The sequence below is a fragment of the Andrographis paniculata genome, unplaced genomic scaffold (assembly GCF_009805555.1).
Source record: "Andrographis paniculata isolate CXL003 unplaced genomic scaffold, ASM980555v1 Contig72END, whole genome shotgun sequence".
Lineage (NCBI taxonomy): Eukaryota > Viridiplantae > Streptophyta > Magnoliopsida > Lamiales > Acanthaceae > Andrographis > Andrographis paniculata.
Genome location: NW_026137609.1, coordinates 1,174,806 through 1,191,246, shown reverse-complemented (window position 1 = coordinate 1,191,246; position 16,441 = coordinate 1,174,806). Strand labels below are relative to the sequence as shown.

General features: G+C 36.1%; 2 protein-coding genes across 9 annotated transcripts; both read right to left on the bottom strand.

Annotated features, from left to right (window-relative positions):
• Positions 1-138: 138 nt before the first annotated feature.
• LOC127265360 (protein translocase subunit SECA2, chloroplastic) lies at positions 139-8,714 on the bottom strand. Of its 8 annotated transcripts, none has more exons than XR_007841946.1 (32): positions 8,481-8,714; positions 8,235-8,369; positions 8,072-8,141; positions 7,855-7,919; positions 7,404-7,524; positions 7,050-7,141; positions 6,597-6,662; positions 6,422-6,486; positions 6,251-6,338; positions 6,005-6,070; positions 5,775-5,890; positions 5,510-5,600; positions 5,301-5,384; positions 5,108-5,200; positions 4,925-5,020; positions 4,755-4,840; positions 4,350-4,428; positions 4,134-4,247; positions 3,878-3,973; positions 3,721-3,784; positions 3,322-3,611; positions 3,071-3,126; positions 2,624-2,741; positions 2,466-2,546; positions 2,068-2,147; positions 1,878-1,932; positions 1,709-1,778; positions 1,403-1,622; positions 1,190-1,313; positions 984-1,058; positions 646-895; positions 139-554 (listed from the first exon to the last, which is right to left on the bottom strand). XR_007841946.1 is itself a non-coding variant. In XM_051295123.1 (31 exons), the coding sequence occupies exons 1-31, from the start codon at positions 8,667-8,669 to the stop codon at positions 734-736; spliced, it is 3,186 nt and encodes a 1,061-aa protein (XP_051151080.1). In that variant the 5' UTR covers positions 8,670-8,714; the 3' UTR covers positions 139-733. The 8 variants fall into 8 exon arrangements, 6 of the variants coding, with proteins under 6 accessions (XP_051151080.1, XP_051151082.1, XP_051151079.1 ...); XR_007841945.1 differs by having other exon boundaries at positions 651-895; XM_051295123.1 differs by having other exon boundaries at positions 139-895; positions 1,403-1,592; positions 1,700-1,778.
• A 606-nt stretch (positions 8,715-9,320) lies between these two features.
• Positions 9,321-15,592, bottom strand: LOC127265320 (uncharacterized). The gene is made up of 14 exons (XM_051295072.1): positions 15,478-15,592; positions 14,808-15,170; positions 14,687-14,721; positions 14,515-14,593; positions 14,335-14,413; positions 13,715-13,798; positions 13,465-13,592; positions 13,238-13,294; positions 12,458-12,608; positions 11,724-11,931; positions 10,928-11,044; positions 10,329-10,439; positions 10,129-10,180; positions 9,321-9,765 (listed from the first exon to the last, which is right to left on the bottom strand). The coding sequence occupies exons 2-14, from the start codon at positions 15,168-15,170 to the stop codon at positions 9,613-9,615; spliced, it is 1,617 nt and encodes a 538-aa protein (XP_051151029.1). The 5' UTR covers positions 15,478-15,592; the 3' UTR covers positions 9,321-9,612.
• Between the last annotated feature and the right edge of the window lie 849 nt (positions 15,593-16,441).

Here is a 16,441-nt window from a genome sequence, read left to right as displayed (position 1 = left end):
TCCATACTGAAATCACCAAGAAAGCTCAAATAGGGGTGAGCCAGTTGACATGGAGCGTAATTAACAAAATTAATGCACATCAAGAGTGAAAAATTAGATTATTTAAACGGCAAAACAGAACAGCAAGTCAGCAATATATAGAGTAGAAGCCATCCACTAATGACTAAAATAAAGTATACAACATTTCAGATGCCTAAGATTTAATGATTAAAAGAATGAAAGAATATTCCACGAAGCCAATCTATGTAAATGTTTTTGCCTTGATAATTATGATATAAACATGCAGAAAAAATGCATATTCTACACAAGCCTGCACATGACATAGTTGTCACAAGAATCCATCTGTCATCCCAGTAAATATCACAAGACTATTTATTATATGGGCTGGGTCTGTGGTTCTCAATGCAGCTAGCATCTTTAAAGATGATCAAAATCTGAACTCCACCGAAATCAAGCAGTTGAGCACAATTATGTATGTTGCTTCCACCCAGTCCTTTCCATTTACTTCTGCCGTATCTGTGTTAACTTTGGGACGGCATGTAGGCTGTGAAAACCTGTCAGAGCCATAGGTCAAGCTTCTAGATGTTAGCGCAGTGCTGAAAATGCGCCAATCGACAAAATCTGCATCTTTGGAGAAAAAAGTACCATACATTCCTTAGCAATGTTAATTGCTCTGTGCAACCTAGAGAACTCCAGCTTGCATGCAATCCATGAGGACCGATAATATTAATATTTATATATAGAGTTCTTGAGATTCCATAGGTGATGACCAGTAGCGCAATAAAGATTCCACAGTTACTCTCCTAGTGGCACTAAGCATTGAAATGAAGAATCTACAGCCATCAATTTTGTATTCTTCAAGTGGATTCCTGTGCCCAAAGCTTCTCACATTCACCTATAGCAATATTGTAAAGCAATAAGACTTCAAAAGTGTACATCAACTGTGAGAATAGAAAGTGAAGCTAGTAAAAACTAGAGAATACCGCGGAGCTCAGTCTGTTCATGTTCACAAGATGATCTCTCCAGAAACAGTCTAGAGTTTTCAGAAGCACTGTCCTCTGAACACGGTAATTGTGTTGTGAGATAATAGAAAATGGAACCGGGAAACCATCAAATGTTCATAGTATGACAATGAGATTCTCAGGAGCATCATTCACACCACAAAGCATCTATAAGAAAGTTTAGGTACCTCAATTTCCTTGACATAAACACCGTCATAGCCAGATTCTTGAATAGCATTAAGATACGAAGCAATCAAAAAATCTCCGAGGTACTTGCAAAGAATATTAGCAGTTGATCTGAATTTCCCATCTCTAATATAAGTCATAAAAGAACTAATCAGTATTGGTAAAAGAAACTATCTTAAAGATGTAGAACCAAGAAAAGCATGCATAATACACACTTCACCGAATCATTGGAACATATTGTTAGCCAGCATTTTAATGACACGCTCTTCATGCGTATTCCTCGAAAGGAATTTGGAGGTCTCGGTAGATCTGGAAGGTGAAGACGATCAATGTTGACAGAACTCAAATGATTAACTTGTGCAAGTGCTTGCAGCATCTGTTCCTCTGAAATCCCCAAAAAGGAGCCTAGAGATATTCCAATGCTTAGAGTGCATACTTTCGAAGTGAACAAAAATAGTAAAATTAGAGCATGTGTAAAGGGAGAAACAAAATTGGCATCAAATGTTACGAACAAGACAAACCATGCAGCACATCCCCAGAAATCCCTTTAAATTCCTGCAAAAGCTTTCCCAAACTCCAGCAGCTTGGATGCTGCAAGATTCAAAGTGTTCTTTAGGAACATTCAAAGCACTAAATGAAAATTTTCATAACTAAAATTTCATGGAATCTCATTGTCTGGAAGTTCATTACTGTTGCTGGATCCACGTTCTTGAAAATAACTTCATCTACCACAGCTTGAATGTACCTTAAGCCAATTTATTAATAAATAAAAAGAGCAGTACGTAAAATGAAATAAACTTGCAAGCAAGCAAAATGGAATAAGATGGGGATCCCTTGAGGTAGTACTGAAACCGAGTAGAAGAAGGTAAAATGAACTTACTGGAAGATATGCTCTGAACAACTGTCAGAATCCCCTGTTAATATTAATTGTCGGAGATCATAGACATGCCTTCGTTGAACCTGCCAGACCAATAGGAAAGATAGATTTCAAGTAGCTAGGGAATATGTATAGATCTCAGAGAAGATAAAGCATTAAAGGCATTAATAGTGAGTTTTAAGATATTCTCTTATATTGCACAGGCATTTGAGCTTCAATCTCCTTTAAATTTTCGACACATTGGCAAACTTGATAATGTTGCCTAAACCAGACTGTAAACAGGCATTACAAAGAGAGAAAATGTCTGGGATACAAATAAAAATTGATACCACCTGCTTTTCATGCTGCATGTTAGTAAACGAGAAAGGAAACTAGTGCATGCCAGAAGGTTAGAGTGATACCTCCAAAACTTCATCAAACTCAACAAGACTCTTTCTTACATTGAAGAAGTATTTTTCAGCATTAACTTGCAGTGACAGAAGCTGAAAGACAGAAAATAGAAGCATCAAAGAATATAGAGGGGGTCCGAGCACAAACATAAGCTATCATCAAAACTAACCTGTTTGACAATTGAGCGGCCCTCTATTGGAATATCTTCATCATTTGTAATTCTAGATATAAGTTTTACTGCCCACTCTGTGTCAAAATTGAACTTCTGAAACATCTCATCCTGCAAGCTGTTTTGAGGAAAATGTTTACATCAGTCATGATACAATTTATAGCATAACCAAGAAATTTTACTCATCTAATCAGGATTAAAGTAGGTTGACAAGTATATAGCAAACTCTTTTAATTTACCATGCACACAAAAGTTCTAAAAGTAGTTCAGTGGTAGTTTTGAGCATTTTATCTGAAAATTCTCTCAACTTGTTCTATACTTCTCAAATTTGTGTTTTGCTTGAAAAAAACATAATAGAAGGCTAGGCCAAAAGTTCAAAGGTAATTAGAGGTTGCAGTCCAAGTATAAAAACCATCAGCCCTGTAACACAATAGTCTTTGGTTATACCTCACCATGAATCTTGTTGATCCAGGATCGCCCTGCCTCCCTGCTCTGCCTCGGAGCTATTCAAGCAAATGATATAAGAAAATTAGTATACACGGATGTCTATTGCAAAGCATTTAACATTATCAGAAGATTAAACCGTAAGAATTAAATGAAGATCATAACCAGAGATGTATCATAATAGTGTGCCACACTAGGCGAACAAATTCTTTCCTATCTAATTTAGAAAAAAATAAAAAGAAATACTAATTTACCTGGTTATCAATCCTCCTAGACTCATGCAAAGATGTTCCAATCACATGAAGACCACCAAGCCTTTTCACCTCCAACCCTTCTTTAGAGCAGTGTAATTCACAGTCCTTTAGAACTGATAGATAAGAAAGAGCTATGGATGGGCCAAGAGGATACATCTCAGTCTGTTCGTCAACAAGTTTCTGCAATTCTGTCAGTTCAGCGGACTGGTTCATTTCAATAGATCGGGATATCATGTTTCTTGCTTCATCATAAGCCCACTTTTTACCCTCTGCTTTGCATACATATTTAGCTGTATTATTAATCACCAGATAGAATGTTAGCAAATAATGTAGAAAAACAAAAAAATAAGGAAAAAGACCCTGTCGAGTTTACACTAGTAGTCAAACCATGATACTTACACATGACAGCAGTCTTTGCTAGAAAGCCTAATGATGATGGCCCTACTTTCACCTTGGATAAGACCTTCATGAGATATACACTTCAGAGAAGTCATTCAAATATTGTCACCTCAAAATTGTAAGTTATTTGTTTCTTCATGGCAAAAACAGTGATTACCTTTTCTGAAGTTGCCCCTGAATCAATTTCAACATCTGAAGCATTCTGTGTGAGAGTTGGAAGCAAAGCATCCTCCACAATCACTTTTGCAAGCATCTGACAATGAGTCATTGTAAATGAGACACTTGTAGATGCTATCAAAAATTTCACATGTTAAAAAATCTGGAAAAAGGAGAAAATGAAAAAAAAATAATGCGTGACAAAAGTCAGAGCTTCCTCCCCTGAGAAACCTCCAAAAGACCCTTATTAGTGCTACCTTTGGATTCCCTCCTAAAATAATATCAGTGCCCCTGCCAGCCATATTGGTTGATATAGTAATTGCATACTTTCGACCTGCCTGAGCAACAATCTCAGCTTCTCTTGCCGCATACTGCAACAGAACAACTATTAGACTATGATGTTAAATAAAATGGTAAATAACTATACAAAACCCAAAGATCATAGATACTCATTGTAAACCATGTCTCTAAACCTTGGGGCGTGCATTAAGCACATTGTGGGGTATGTTTCTTTCCCTCAGCAAAGCAGACAGATATTCAGAATTTTCAACACTGCACCCACAATTAAAAGCCGAAGTCACGATTAGCATAGCTAACCACTGGTGCTACAACATTAGCAAACATGTCATGATGTCCAAAATTACAAACACAACCTACAACTACTTGGGTTGATACATATATATGAAGTTGATAAAAAAAATCGATACATATTTGATGCTTTACTTTATAGCCAAAAGAGTTCCCTAGTGAGGTCTTGCATAATAACAAGACCATACTACCAATTGCTACAGTTCAGCTGCAAAACATTCACTTGGCTCCCTTTATGATGAAATAGCTATCCAACAAAATATCATATCTTAAGAAAAGGAGACAAGTACCTCGTTGTCCCAACTAGAACAGGCCGGCCAAGCTTGAACATATACTCAATTTCTGCACGAACATATTCCCACTTCCCTCGAGCAGTCTATGATCCCCACAAATCAACATGATAGAAGTTTAAACAGAGGACTCTAAAATGATAAAAATTCTATTGGAAATGATTCCTTACTGCAAATGCCTGGATGGGAAAGTCTCTACGAATGTTTGGCATATTAGTGGGTACTTCAATAACTGGCATTTGAAACATTTTCAGAAATTCCTTCTCCTACAGTGACAAACGGAAAGTTTACGGTAAACTGTAAACCATACATCACAATTGAAAATGACAGCTGTATCTAAGAAGACAGAATACCTCTGTCTTTGCAGTTCCAGTCATTCCTGAGAGCTTGGGGTACAATTTGAATAGAGACTGGTATGTAATCTGGGCCACAACAACTGAATCTGCCTAGAAATAATATTCAAAAATGTTTGAGGTTAACGAAAAAGCACATAGAAAAAGAAGAGTCATGAGAAAGTGTCCAAAAAGCTGGAATCCATTTTTACACCTGAATCTTCAGGCCTTCCTTGGCCTCCACAGCCTGATGTATGCCCTCAGACCATCGCCTTTTTTCTTCAACTCTACCAGTCAACTACAAAGTAAAATGAATAAGATACAACTATGTTTTTTTTCTTTTTTTCTCTCAATCATATTTGAGACAAAGAAAGAAAGAAGCAATGATAAATCAACTAAGGATAATTATCAGTGCCGACATACCTCATTGATTATAAGAGCCTTTCCATTTCGTACAATGTATTGTACATCTCTCCGGTAGAATTCCTTGGCTTTTAATGCATTTAAAACAAACCTGTGGAATTATATACATTACAGGAGAATTAAACATGAAGGAGAAAACAGGGAATGCACACCAATGCCCTAAATTTCGGAACAGCGGATTTAGCTAGTCTACATTAAGGATCCACGTGAGGACACTACATGCACAAGCAATGCAAAATCAAACACATTATTAATCTAAGCTCACCTAGCCCAAGGATCACTTTCATCCCATAAATCATCTGTTTCTAGAGCCATCTCAGCCAATACTATACCTTCCTCAGTAAGTTCCACTGAATTATCTTTGAGCTCCACCTTGTAATGCTGTTGGTTAAAATGAACATGTTTAAACCTATAGCATTTTCACTAATTCAACTTCGGTAAAAACAATGAGAGAATCTCACAGATGATAAATGTAAGGAGAAAATTAGGACTCACGAGTCCTCGTATAAGCAATTCAGCTACTCTAGCACCAACAGGATATCGTGCAGCATCTTTAGTTGCCTAGAAAAAATAGTAAATGAAAAAAAAAAAAGGTGACCTTCAGAAGATACCCAGTGCTTTATTAGGATGTAACATGCATGGTAATGATATAAGCACAAGAAGACCAAACTTGTCTCTCATTTGGCCTGGAAAATTGAATATTGATAAATCAGCCTACAAAAAGGAATAGTATGCTATTACCTCACCGCTTATTAACAAAGGATTTCGTCCTTCATCAATGAGAACGGAGTCAACTTCATCAACTACTGCAAAATGGAAGGGCTTTGGCCTGTTGAATTACAAAAACTTAGTCAGTAGAGAAACATTGAGATTGCAAGATACAACAATACAGATAAATAAGGAATAATTTACCATCTCATTACAAGTTGCTCACTGCTTCCAGAAAGATTATCTCGCAAATAATCAAAACCAAGTTCCTGCGGCCATAAGAAAAGTAAGACAGAGCTTGAGTTTGTTAACAAAATACTACTTGACCACAGAATTGCAGCAATACACGACCACAGTACATGAAACAGTAAGCACTCACTGAGTTATTGGTGTAGGTAATGTCACATCCATAGTTTGATCTGCGCTCCTCAGGGGTCATCCCTCTCTGAGAATAGAGCAATGTAAGGCAGATTTCAACAGCTTCAGATACCAACATGTGATGCATGAGTAAATAGGATATAATAGAAGAAAATGAAATTTCACTTTTTGTAACTTATACTTGCATGAGAAGTTGAGACTTGAGACAAAATCCAGTACCAAAATTTTTTCATAGAACAAACATTTACTCATATAGCATAAAGTTTATTGATGCCATACAAGTTATTCTTGTTATTTTATGAACATTTGCTAACTTAAGAAATTGATTTTATAACACACTAAAACCCATAACTGAAATAAAGAAAAGACAGGATTTCTCGAAGCAAAGATTCCACAGGATCTAATCTCAGCCAAATGAAATATACATGCACAGAACACAAAATGTATAACTTACTTGAATAAGCCCCACAGAGAGACCTAGAAACCGATGCACACGGCCCATCCATTCAGCATCTCGCTGAGCAAGGTAATCATTTACAGTCACAACTGCCAGAATATATAACAAGTTTGTGACATGAGAAACTCAGTAAAATGAATAAACATATTTATATATATAATGAGAAGTGCATGCACTTAATACATTATATCATTTAAAGACCTTAAACAAACACAATAAAATATAGTTTAACCAGTGCCATCCAAAGGCCACATTTGTAAAACTATATGTGTGTTTTTTTAACATCAAACTGGTCTAACCAGCGGCTAATAAAAGCATATTTCATTGATAGGAGGTACAGGAACAGCATACCATGAACACCCTCCCCACTCAGCGCATTGAGATAGACTGCCAGAGTTGACACCAACGTTTTTCCTTCTCCAGTTTTCATCTCTGCAATGGCCCCATCATGAAGTACTGCTCCACCAATGATCTGTTAGAAAATTGATTCAAAATTTTGATATACATTATTTTACATAAGTCAACCAACCAATGGTATAAATGTTATCAACTAAAGTTCCATAAAGTGAAAAACCATATTATTACACTTGCATAGTAAACCCGATACTAAAAAGGTTGCACATAACACTGAATACTGAAACAAAATATTTTTAAACACTTAAAAATAAGAAATGTCCGACATACATTATTTTAAAAATTGAGAAATAACAAATGCCCAATTATCTATCAGTCTTAAAGACATTTAGTTCACTCTGCAGAAACACAAATTAGCAACTGGGGTGAATGTATGCGTCCAGAACACCTGAACATCAAAATGGCGCATTCCAAGCTTCCTTCTGGCTGCTTCACGAACCACAGCAAACGCCTCTGAAAAGAACAAGTTTACGGAAAGAGAATGAGTTCCAAAAGTAAAGACTCAAAGAAATCAACCTGAACCAAACCAAGCATATATACTGTGTAACAATCCCTCAAAATTGGCTTTGCAAAATTCCATAGAAAAGGATACATAAAGTGTATACCAGCTTGAATATCAGCAAGGGTCGCCCCCTGATTCAATCGCTGGCGAAATTCCAGAGTCTTGGCTCGCAACTGCAACAATATAAAGAAGAAGAATATCAAACACATTGTCGAATTATTCTTAGCTGACAATACCCGAAAGAAGAGTCAATGAAGAAAAACTACGTGTTCATCAGAAAGCTTCTGAAAACGGGGTTCCAGCAAATTTACGGATTTCACGAGCCTGTAGTAGTCTTTCACAACCCAGTAGTTCAAGCTGCTCAAGTTCCGCCATGTTTTCTCAAACTGACCGACCTTGTCCTGCAGAGCACCATAATTATAAGTTCCTTGTAAAAAACGACTCAAACTTTATCACATAAAAGGCTAAGAAAAATTTAAGCAGATGGAAGAAGGACGGTTAAAAAGTAGTACCTTAAGAGATGAACATGTGGGAAACGGCGAGAGAATGGAGCGCCGGCGGAATGAAACTGGAGGAGGGAGGAGGACGAGCGAAGAAAAATAGTTGACTTTTGTGCGCAGGAGCGTTGTGTTATGGCGACGGTCTAATCGGGGTGGCGGGAGGAGATAAACGGCGGAGGAGGAGAAGGTGGCGGTGGTCATCGGGAAGTCGTACGTTGGCGGAGACCTCCGGGGGGTTTGAAGCAAGTAGTTAACGCCGGGTGGAAAATGCTCTTTAATTAATTTGGGCCTACGCATATTGGGCCTCAGGACCCATTTATGGTTAATTTGACATTAAAATACAAAATTGGGCCCACCGTGCTAAATCGGACCCGAAATATAATGGGCCTTGTGGATATCATAATGGGCCTATAGGGACAGCCAGTTGGGTCTTAACAATCAGGCCCGGACCAACCAGAGCATGGCTTTGAGCTCCAAAGCCCCCTTCACTATATATGGGGTGTGTTTGTTTGAGCTTCAAAGCCCCTTCACTATATATGGGGTGTGTTTGTTTGGAGGTTTTGAATTGATATTTAAATAGTAAAAATTTTGAATTTGAACAGTTGTATGATGGGATATAAATAGGTGATGGTGTGATGTTTTGAATGTAAAATTGATTTTTAGTATAATATAAAAAAATAAAAAATAGGTGTTTGATTTGATGTTTTTTGGGGGAAAAATTTTGGATGAATAGTGAGATTTTGTCCAAATCTATTAAACGAACACACCCATGGTTAACCCATAATCCCGCTCTGTTAAAGCTATTATTGATAAACAACAAAACAAAAATTGCAAAAAGTAAGAGAGGAAGCAAAAGATAAACATTCCAAACAAACTCCATTCAACTACTACTCCTTACACATTCCAAAAATCTTAAAAGAAAAATTGCAGGAAATTTCCAAAGCTATACAATGTACAAGAAGAGCTTTAAGATCAGAAAGAAGATGCTAATGTATGAAAAATTTTAGATAGCTTGGCAGTGCTGCTTAATTATGTATTGTTGTTCAACAACCTCTAGAATCTGCCATAGAGAATATCAGAAGCCACTCATTCTTCATCAAAATGAACAAGGCAAGGGAACATCACAATGGCGCCATTGATTCAATCAATCAGCATCACCAAGGCCGTCACTTCCATCTCCTCTCTTCGATATGGGAGCATAACTGGAATCATGCTTCTTCTTCTGTGAAGCAATTTCGGCGTTCTTACGTAGGACTGCCCCGGGAGAAGGGTAAGGCCGCTGCTGAAAAAGAGGTCCCTGAAATTCAAGATTGCCCAAGATACAAACAATGTTAAAACTAGACAAGAAGGGTTATTGGCAGGAGAAGAGCCTTCCATCAAATGTACAGCAATAATAAAGTAATACAATTAGGTCAAATCAAATTAAAGTTCCTAAATTTTTATAATCATATGAACATAGATTAACACCGAGGTGTATAAGCACAGTCAAGATTTGTGAAAATGCAATTGCTCATAAAACAGACAGAATGAAGTCAGGCGCCAACAGTAATAAACACTCTGCATAACTAATTGTATCACTTAATTCTGTTCTCACACTCCCAGTTCTTTTTCATGGTCTATCATGTGAAGTTTATCAGGTATAATATAGATAATAGCATACCGTAGCAGTTGTATCTGCAGCTCTGGGCTGTACTCCTTTAAGGCCAACAACCCTGTAAAATAGATTAATCTTGATTTGGTAAAAATCCCAAATATAAACAAATTTAATCAACTAATTGGATTCATATAACTATTTCTAGAAAGCTTTTTAATCCTCTCAGCAAAGATTCTGTTGCTCTCTAGTTGTGAGAAGTAACATACCAACCGCCACGAGGAGCATCTGAGTAGGAACTTGGATCCATGGGATCCAATTCATCATCCTCACTGTAGACTCTCTTCTTACCTCTCCCAAGTGGCGGTTTTGTATCAGACCTGTCAACCAAATCCACCAAATTATAAGTATTCCAAACTAAATGCAAACATTAAGGGTGTGTTTGTTTGAGGGTTTGGATTTTGAGTTGAGATTTGAATAGTAAAAATTTTAAATTTAAATAGTTGTATGATGTGATATAAATAGGTGTTGATGTGATGTTTTGAATGTAAAATTGATTTTTAGTATAATATAAAAAATAAAAAATAGGTGTTTGATTTGATATTTTTGGGGGGAAAAAATTGGATGAATAGTAGAAATCTAATTAAATCCCCCAAACAAACACACCCTAAATTTTCTTCTAGCGAGCTTAAACAAAATATCCATATCATTATTGCTTTTACTTAAATGTCACTTTTAATTTGAATTGCTAATATTAGCTTTACTATGTCATTCCAGAAGTTCAATTTGCTGTAGAGAAGGAATGGCTTGAACATTTAAATTGAAACTAGAACAGAATGACAAAGCCTGCTTGTATAGAAGATTTTACCTCTGTTTTGAAGGCCTATTTTCCAAACCTCCCTGATTTCTAGGAGCATTGGTCACAACATGCTGGTGGCTTACTGCAGCAACTGATAGGTATTGACTCTGTGGAAGTTTGAGAAGCCTGCAATGAGCAGCAATAAAAGGACACTGATTTACTTAGCAAGCACAAAACAATACAAAATCTCAAGTCTCTAGCAGCATCTCAGTATTAAGATGGCTCAAACATCACACAAAGTAGCTCCAGCAGCACATAATGCAAAACCTAACACACACATGTGCGCGTATAGTCACAGATAAAAATATAAACCTAGACACACCTCCTAAGAGTCATTTAATACCTTCAACATTCTAACTAAACTACTGAAAATTTAAGGTCAGGTCAAGCTTAAACACAACCACATCTTACTAAGGTTTTTTTTTTTTAAAAGAAGAAAAAGAAAAGGTTGTAAATTAACTTATCAAGGAGATTATAGGAAGGGGAAATAAGGAACACCGACTGACACATAAGGAAGTTTCAGAACAAGCCGTGATTTGAAAGAACTTCACTTCCATTAAAAATAATAATAAAAAAAAATCAATCAGAAATGTTTAGGAAACTGTGAACGACAATCGTGGTAGATCTGATTGCTTCGTCCAATCCAATGATGTGAATCAATGTTCTCGTCATGAATATGACATATAGTTAGCTAATGGTGATTCTAGTAAGAGATAAAGATTCAAATATGTATGTGTATACCGAACTTTAAATCAATATCACTAATGCTCAACTGCAGTAGCTTATAAGAAGGGCATAAACAAACCGGGTGCAGTGACAACAATATCCCCATGATTGCACAAGACCTAGTCCCCACCCACCACATCCTAAGCATCTAGGGAAACTGGATGGATTCCCGTGCAATGCGTCATAGGCTGTTGTTCCACCATATGACTGTGGGATGATCCGATGCTGCGCTCCAGGGTGCTCCCACTGAGACACATTGGTTTTTGTGTTATAATAGTATTTCTGGCCTGCAAATACATAAACCTGAGAACAAACACTTGTCCAACTTGAGTAATAATACTGACCAAAACAAACAAATACCTGACAGGAACTCCAAAACTAAAATAATAAGGTTACATCTTTCCTGAATAAATTAGGTGCCACTCTGAGGAATAATGGAAAATAATCTAGCAAATTGAAACTACAATCACCACAACTGCTCATAACATTATAATCACAAAAGAATCACTAAAAGAGAATTAGAACAAAACACCACACACTACTTTGCACAAATGGCTACTGGAATTTATTTCTTTGTTCCAAGAAAATACATCAGCTCAGAAATCCAAATAGCATACAAGAGTACCTAGTGCAAACTCTGCACAGCCGTAGGTGAAAAGTACCAAATAATAATATACAGCTTAGAACTGATTGAAAGTTAAACAAGAATGCTTGATCTTAATCTTTAACAATTTTTTACTCACTTTCAACCAAAGGTTGATAACATAATTTTATCCCATATGGCTATAATAAATAGGTTACTTAAGGTAATACCTGAGGTTTCATCCAAAGCTTCTATCCAATCATCTTGAAGACTCACAGAGTGAGAAATTGAATATGCATCCACAGGTCTATCCCACTGACTTCTTCCCGAACTTTCATGATAATAAAATACCGCACCACTTTCAGGGTCCCTTGTCTCGATCTACATCATGATTTTACAAGAAAATTAGATGAGGGGAAAAAGAATAAAATAACTACATATCGACAGTTAATTACATGAACAAGAGCCAACCACCAAACTTATACAAAGCCATAAATTCCAAAACATGACACTTTGCATTTTTAATTAAACAATGTGTGAAAATTAGAGACAGCTCAGTTCATATTAGAAGGGGAGGGAACACCAGGAAGTTCTAGGAAGAAATTGAAATAACTAACAAGAGCTGTAATATTAAATTCAAAGGAGAGAATGTGGGAGGATCAAACAGAATGGCAACATGTATGCATAAGCTCAATTCTGTAGTGGGCTTATAGCTTAGACCACATCAATGAACAAAAATATAAGCATGCACAGATATGTAGCCTGATCAATCTGATTTAACTAATGCAAAAAAACATAAGCGAAAAATAAAAATAAAAATAAAAGAAGTGCTTTTATTTGCAATTTAAGAGAGATGATAAAAACATATGCAATAGGATTTGGAAAGATTCTTGAATCTATTTGCAGACACAAGACTTTGACCCAGAACATAAGCACTGTTCAGCTACGCCAACACAAGAAGTCAAAATCGTATGAATTATCATCTGACAATAAATGCACTTGCAACTCACCCATCCAGGAGGCAGATTTAATGGTGCAGCTGCCTGAGGTAACTCGGCATTCAATCTCTGGATCAAAAAGTTTCACTTATGAGAAAATGCCGTGAAGTTTCCTACGGTAATTATGAATACCAAAGAAATAGCATTGATTCAAGGATTTTGTTTCTGAGTTTGAATCCATGCGCAAGGTAGACTAAATAGGAGAAAAATCCAAGAAAAATCAAAGATATTCAACTTACACTCTCTGGCTTCAAAGAATGCTCTGCAATATGATTATCTTTGAGAATACCTCTAGCTCTCAATTTATGCTTGAGATATTCAGGTATGTCTTTATTCGTTGGGTTCTGTTCGGAGCCACCACTCAGATCTGCACTATTTTGACTTATTTTCAGGCCATCGTGATCTTTCCTTTTCTGATGGTGATGCATAGTAGTATCGAGCTATTGACGTATACCAGTATATGTAAATCAAAGACGAAAAGATTCCTACCCTGGGTTTTGGGATTCTGAACTGAAGCACCATAATATGCACCTCCACCAGGGACCCCGTATCCATTACCAATATCCAAATTACCTATCAAAAATCCAATCGTTAAATGCACAGCATTGCATATAAAAGTAAGCTCACATACAAGTTTATTTCATGAATCAAAAAGCATCTTTCTCCACCGTAGCACAAAGGAATAACTCTTACTCGGTTTCACCTTCGTCCTCTCATAATTGATAATACTAATGTCAAACGTAAAACCTTACATCACAAAAAGCTGTAATTGAATTCCTTGGCACAAAAATCGCAAAAGAAGTAAAATGTCAGCTATAATGACCAGTGACAGATAATATATGCCACTTGTAATGTAACAATTATCTCAATTCCCTCGGAATATAAGTTGGTATGAACACACAGAAGTATCCTATTTGCAACTTTAACATCTGAACATATATATATATATATAGATATAGATATATATAAGGCATTACATGTCACATTGTGGCTGTCCGCTCAGAGAGATGAGTATCATCATACCAACACAAGCATGTATGTGGTAGGTTCAAAATAGAAAAAATTCACAAAAACAAAATATATGCGTAACTTCATCACAGTAGTCCAACCTTCATCCATGACTGTAGGCCTGCCACGTTTTAAGGATATTTCTGTCCGATGCTGAGCGGTCATCTTCAGAAGATGTTCCTGTGAAATATTTTTAAAAAGAAAACAAATGACTAAAATGGAATCTTTCATGGACCACAAAATACAAATAAATCAGTCAACTAAATAGAGAGATCAAACACCTTAAGCGCATTGGGATCATGCCTTCCAGACAAAATATCTTTATTATCTTCACGATGTTCAGCATCATTTTTAGATTCTCTGAATTATACATGCAAATATCAATTAAACAAAAATGAAAATCCACAAGTACATACTGAGAACAGTATATAAATGGAAAACTTAAGAACAAACCTTTGGCTCTGTATGACCAATTGAGTAGCAACCTCCTGAAATGAGAAAGGCAAGTTATACGACACTGGGACTTATCTGAAGTGCGAGGACTAAATAACAAAACATATTACTTAAAAAATACTTGTTCATGCAGCACTGCATTTTGAGCCACGGCTTCAATATCATTCCCTCTCTCCAATGGCATAAGGGAACCACTGGAGCATTCATTAGGCTGCATAATAGCTGTTTCAGACACATCCACTCTCATGTTTTGATTTGTGGGAGCAACAGATTCAAGATGACTGTATGTGAATGTCTGGGTATATGATGAATTAGAAGCTGTTGACACTGAAGTGGCTGTGCTAGAAGGGGGAACAGGGAAAAGGGCAGTTCCAAATCCAGTAGATGGCAGAGAGGATCCACTACTGGAACATAAACCCGGTGACAAACTCGGTAGGGATGGGACACCAGGAGGAGGTGGCTCATCAGCCTGGCCACCCATCATCTGGAATCAAACAGCGACACACTATCAGGGGTGTAAATTAATTGAAGTGACACAGTACATTCGACGCAGAATATCGAAGTTAGAACTAATATTCAACTCCCAGCTGATAAAAAGAAATCTAGTTGCTCCGGTTACCCGAACAAACCGGACATAGCAAGCAGCCTGATTTTCTAAGTAAATGATAAAGTGTGTAGCAGTCAGTCCCCACACGGAAACTCAATGCACATATTCATACATATACACACCTGAAAAGAGATATATTTAACATCAATTCAAACCCCAAATAGCATAGCGTAGCATAGCATACCTTATTCGGAGAGGAAATCGGGAAAACAATTGCCGGTCCTGCCAGAGCAGGGTTTATAATTGTCAAGATCCCTCGCCGATGAAACTTGTTGAGCACTGTCTGGAACTGGAATAGGAGCGACGAAAATCCTTTGTGAGAGGATCAAGCGCTTGTTGGGCCAGTCCACTATTCCACTTTGGGCCTTTCTATTAGACTCTATTTGTTTCATATTTGACATTATTGGTCCAGCAATATTAATCCAATATTTTTCTCAGAAATTAGCAAATCAAAAGGACACAAGTTTTGTTCACCCAAATCTATTTTTTTATGTCATAATTTTTATAAATATTATAAAAAAATATAACATAATATTTTAATATAATATATATATTATTCATCACAAAAGTAAATTATTCAATACAATATATATTAATTTTTTATATTACTTTCATGCTAACATACAAAAATATATTCATGCAAATCACTAAATCAACACAACCAAAATGAACACACCCTATATCTTTTATTAATATTAATTGAGAACTAGATCAATAATAATTTGTTAAATAAATAAACCCAAAATTTTAATTAGATACGCATAATAGTATTAAGTTTTATTGCATATATAATTTTTTATATTTATAAATATAATATATATTATAATTATATAATTCTTTTCAAAATAAATTATCATATCAAAATATTTATTTTATATTTTTAATATATTAACAACCCTAAATATATAGATATACTTTGTAAATGAAATGTAGTACATAAAATATTGTCCAATCTTTAGAAAAATCAAATATTATTTCAATTCTTTTCAATCAAATATTATTTCAATTTTTTTTGGTAAGAGATGCCCGGAACTTATTACGGCGAGTATTCAAATTTCCTGAGCTTCCAGGTGCACATAGTTTCTATTTTGAGGAGGATTTCCCCTTTGTCTTTGCCTAGGATCCACTTTTGGACAAAAAGTTGTAAA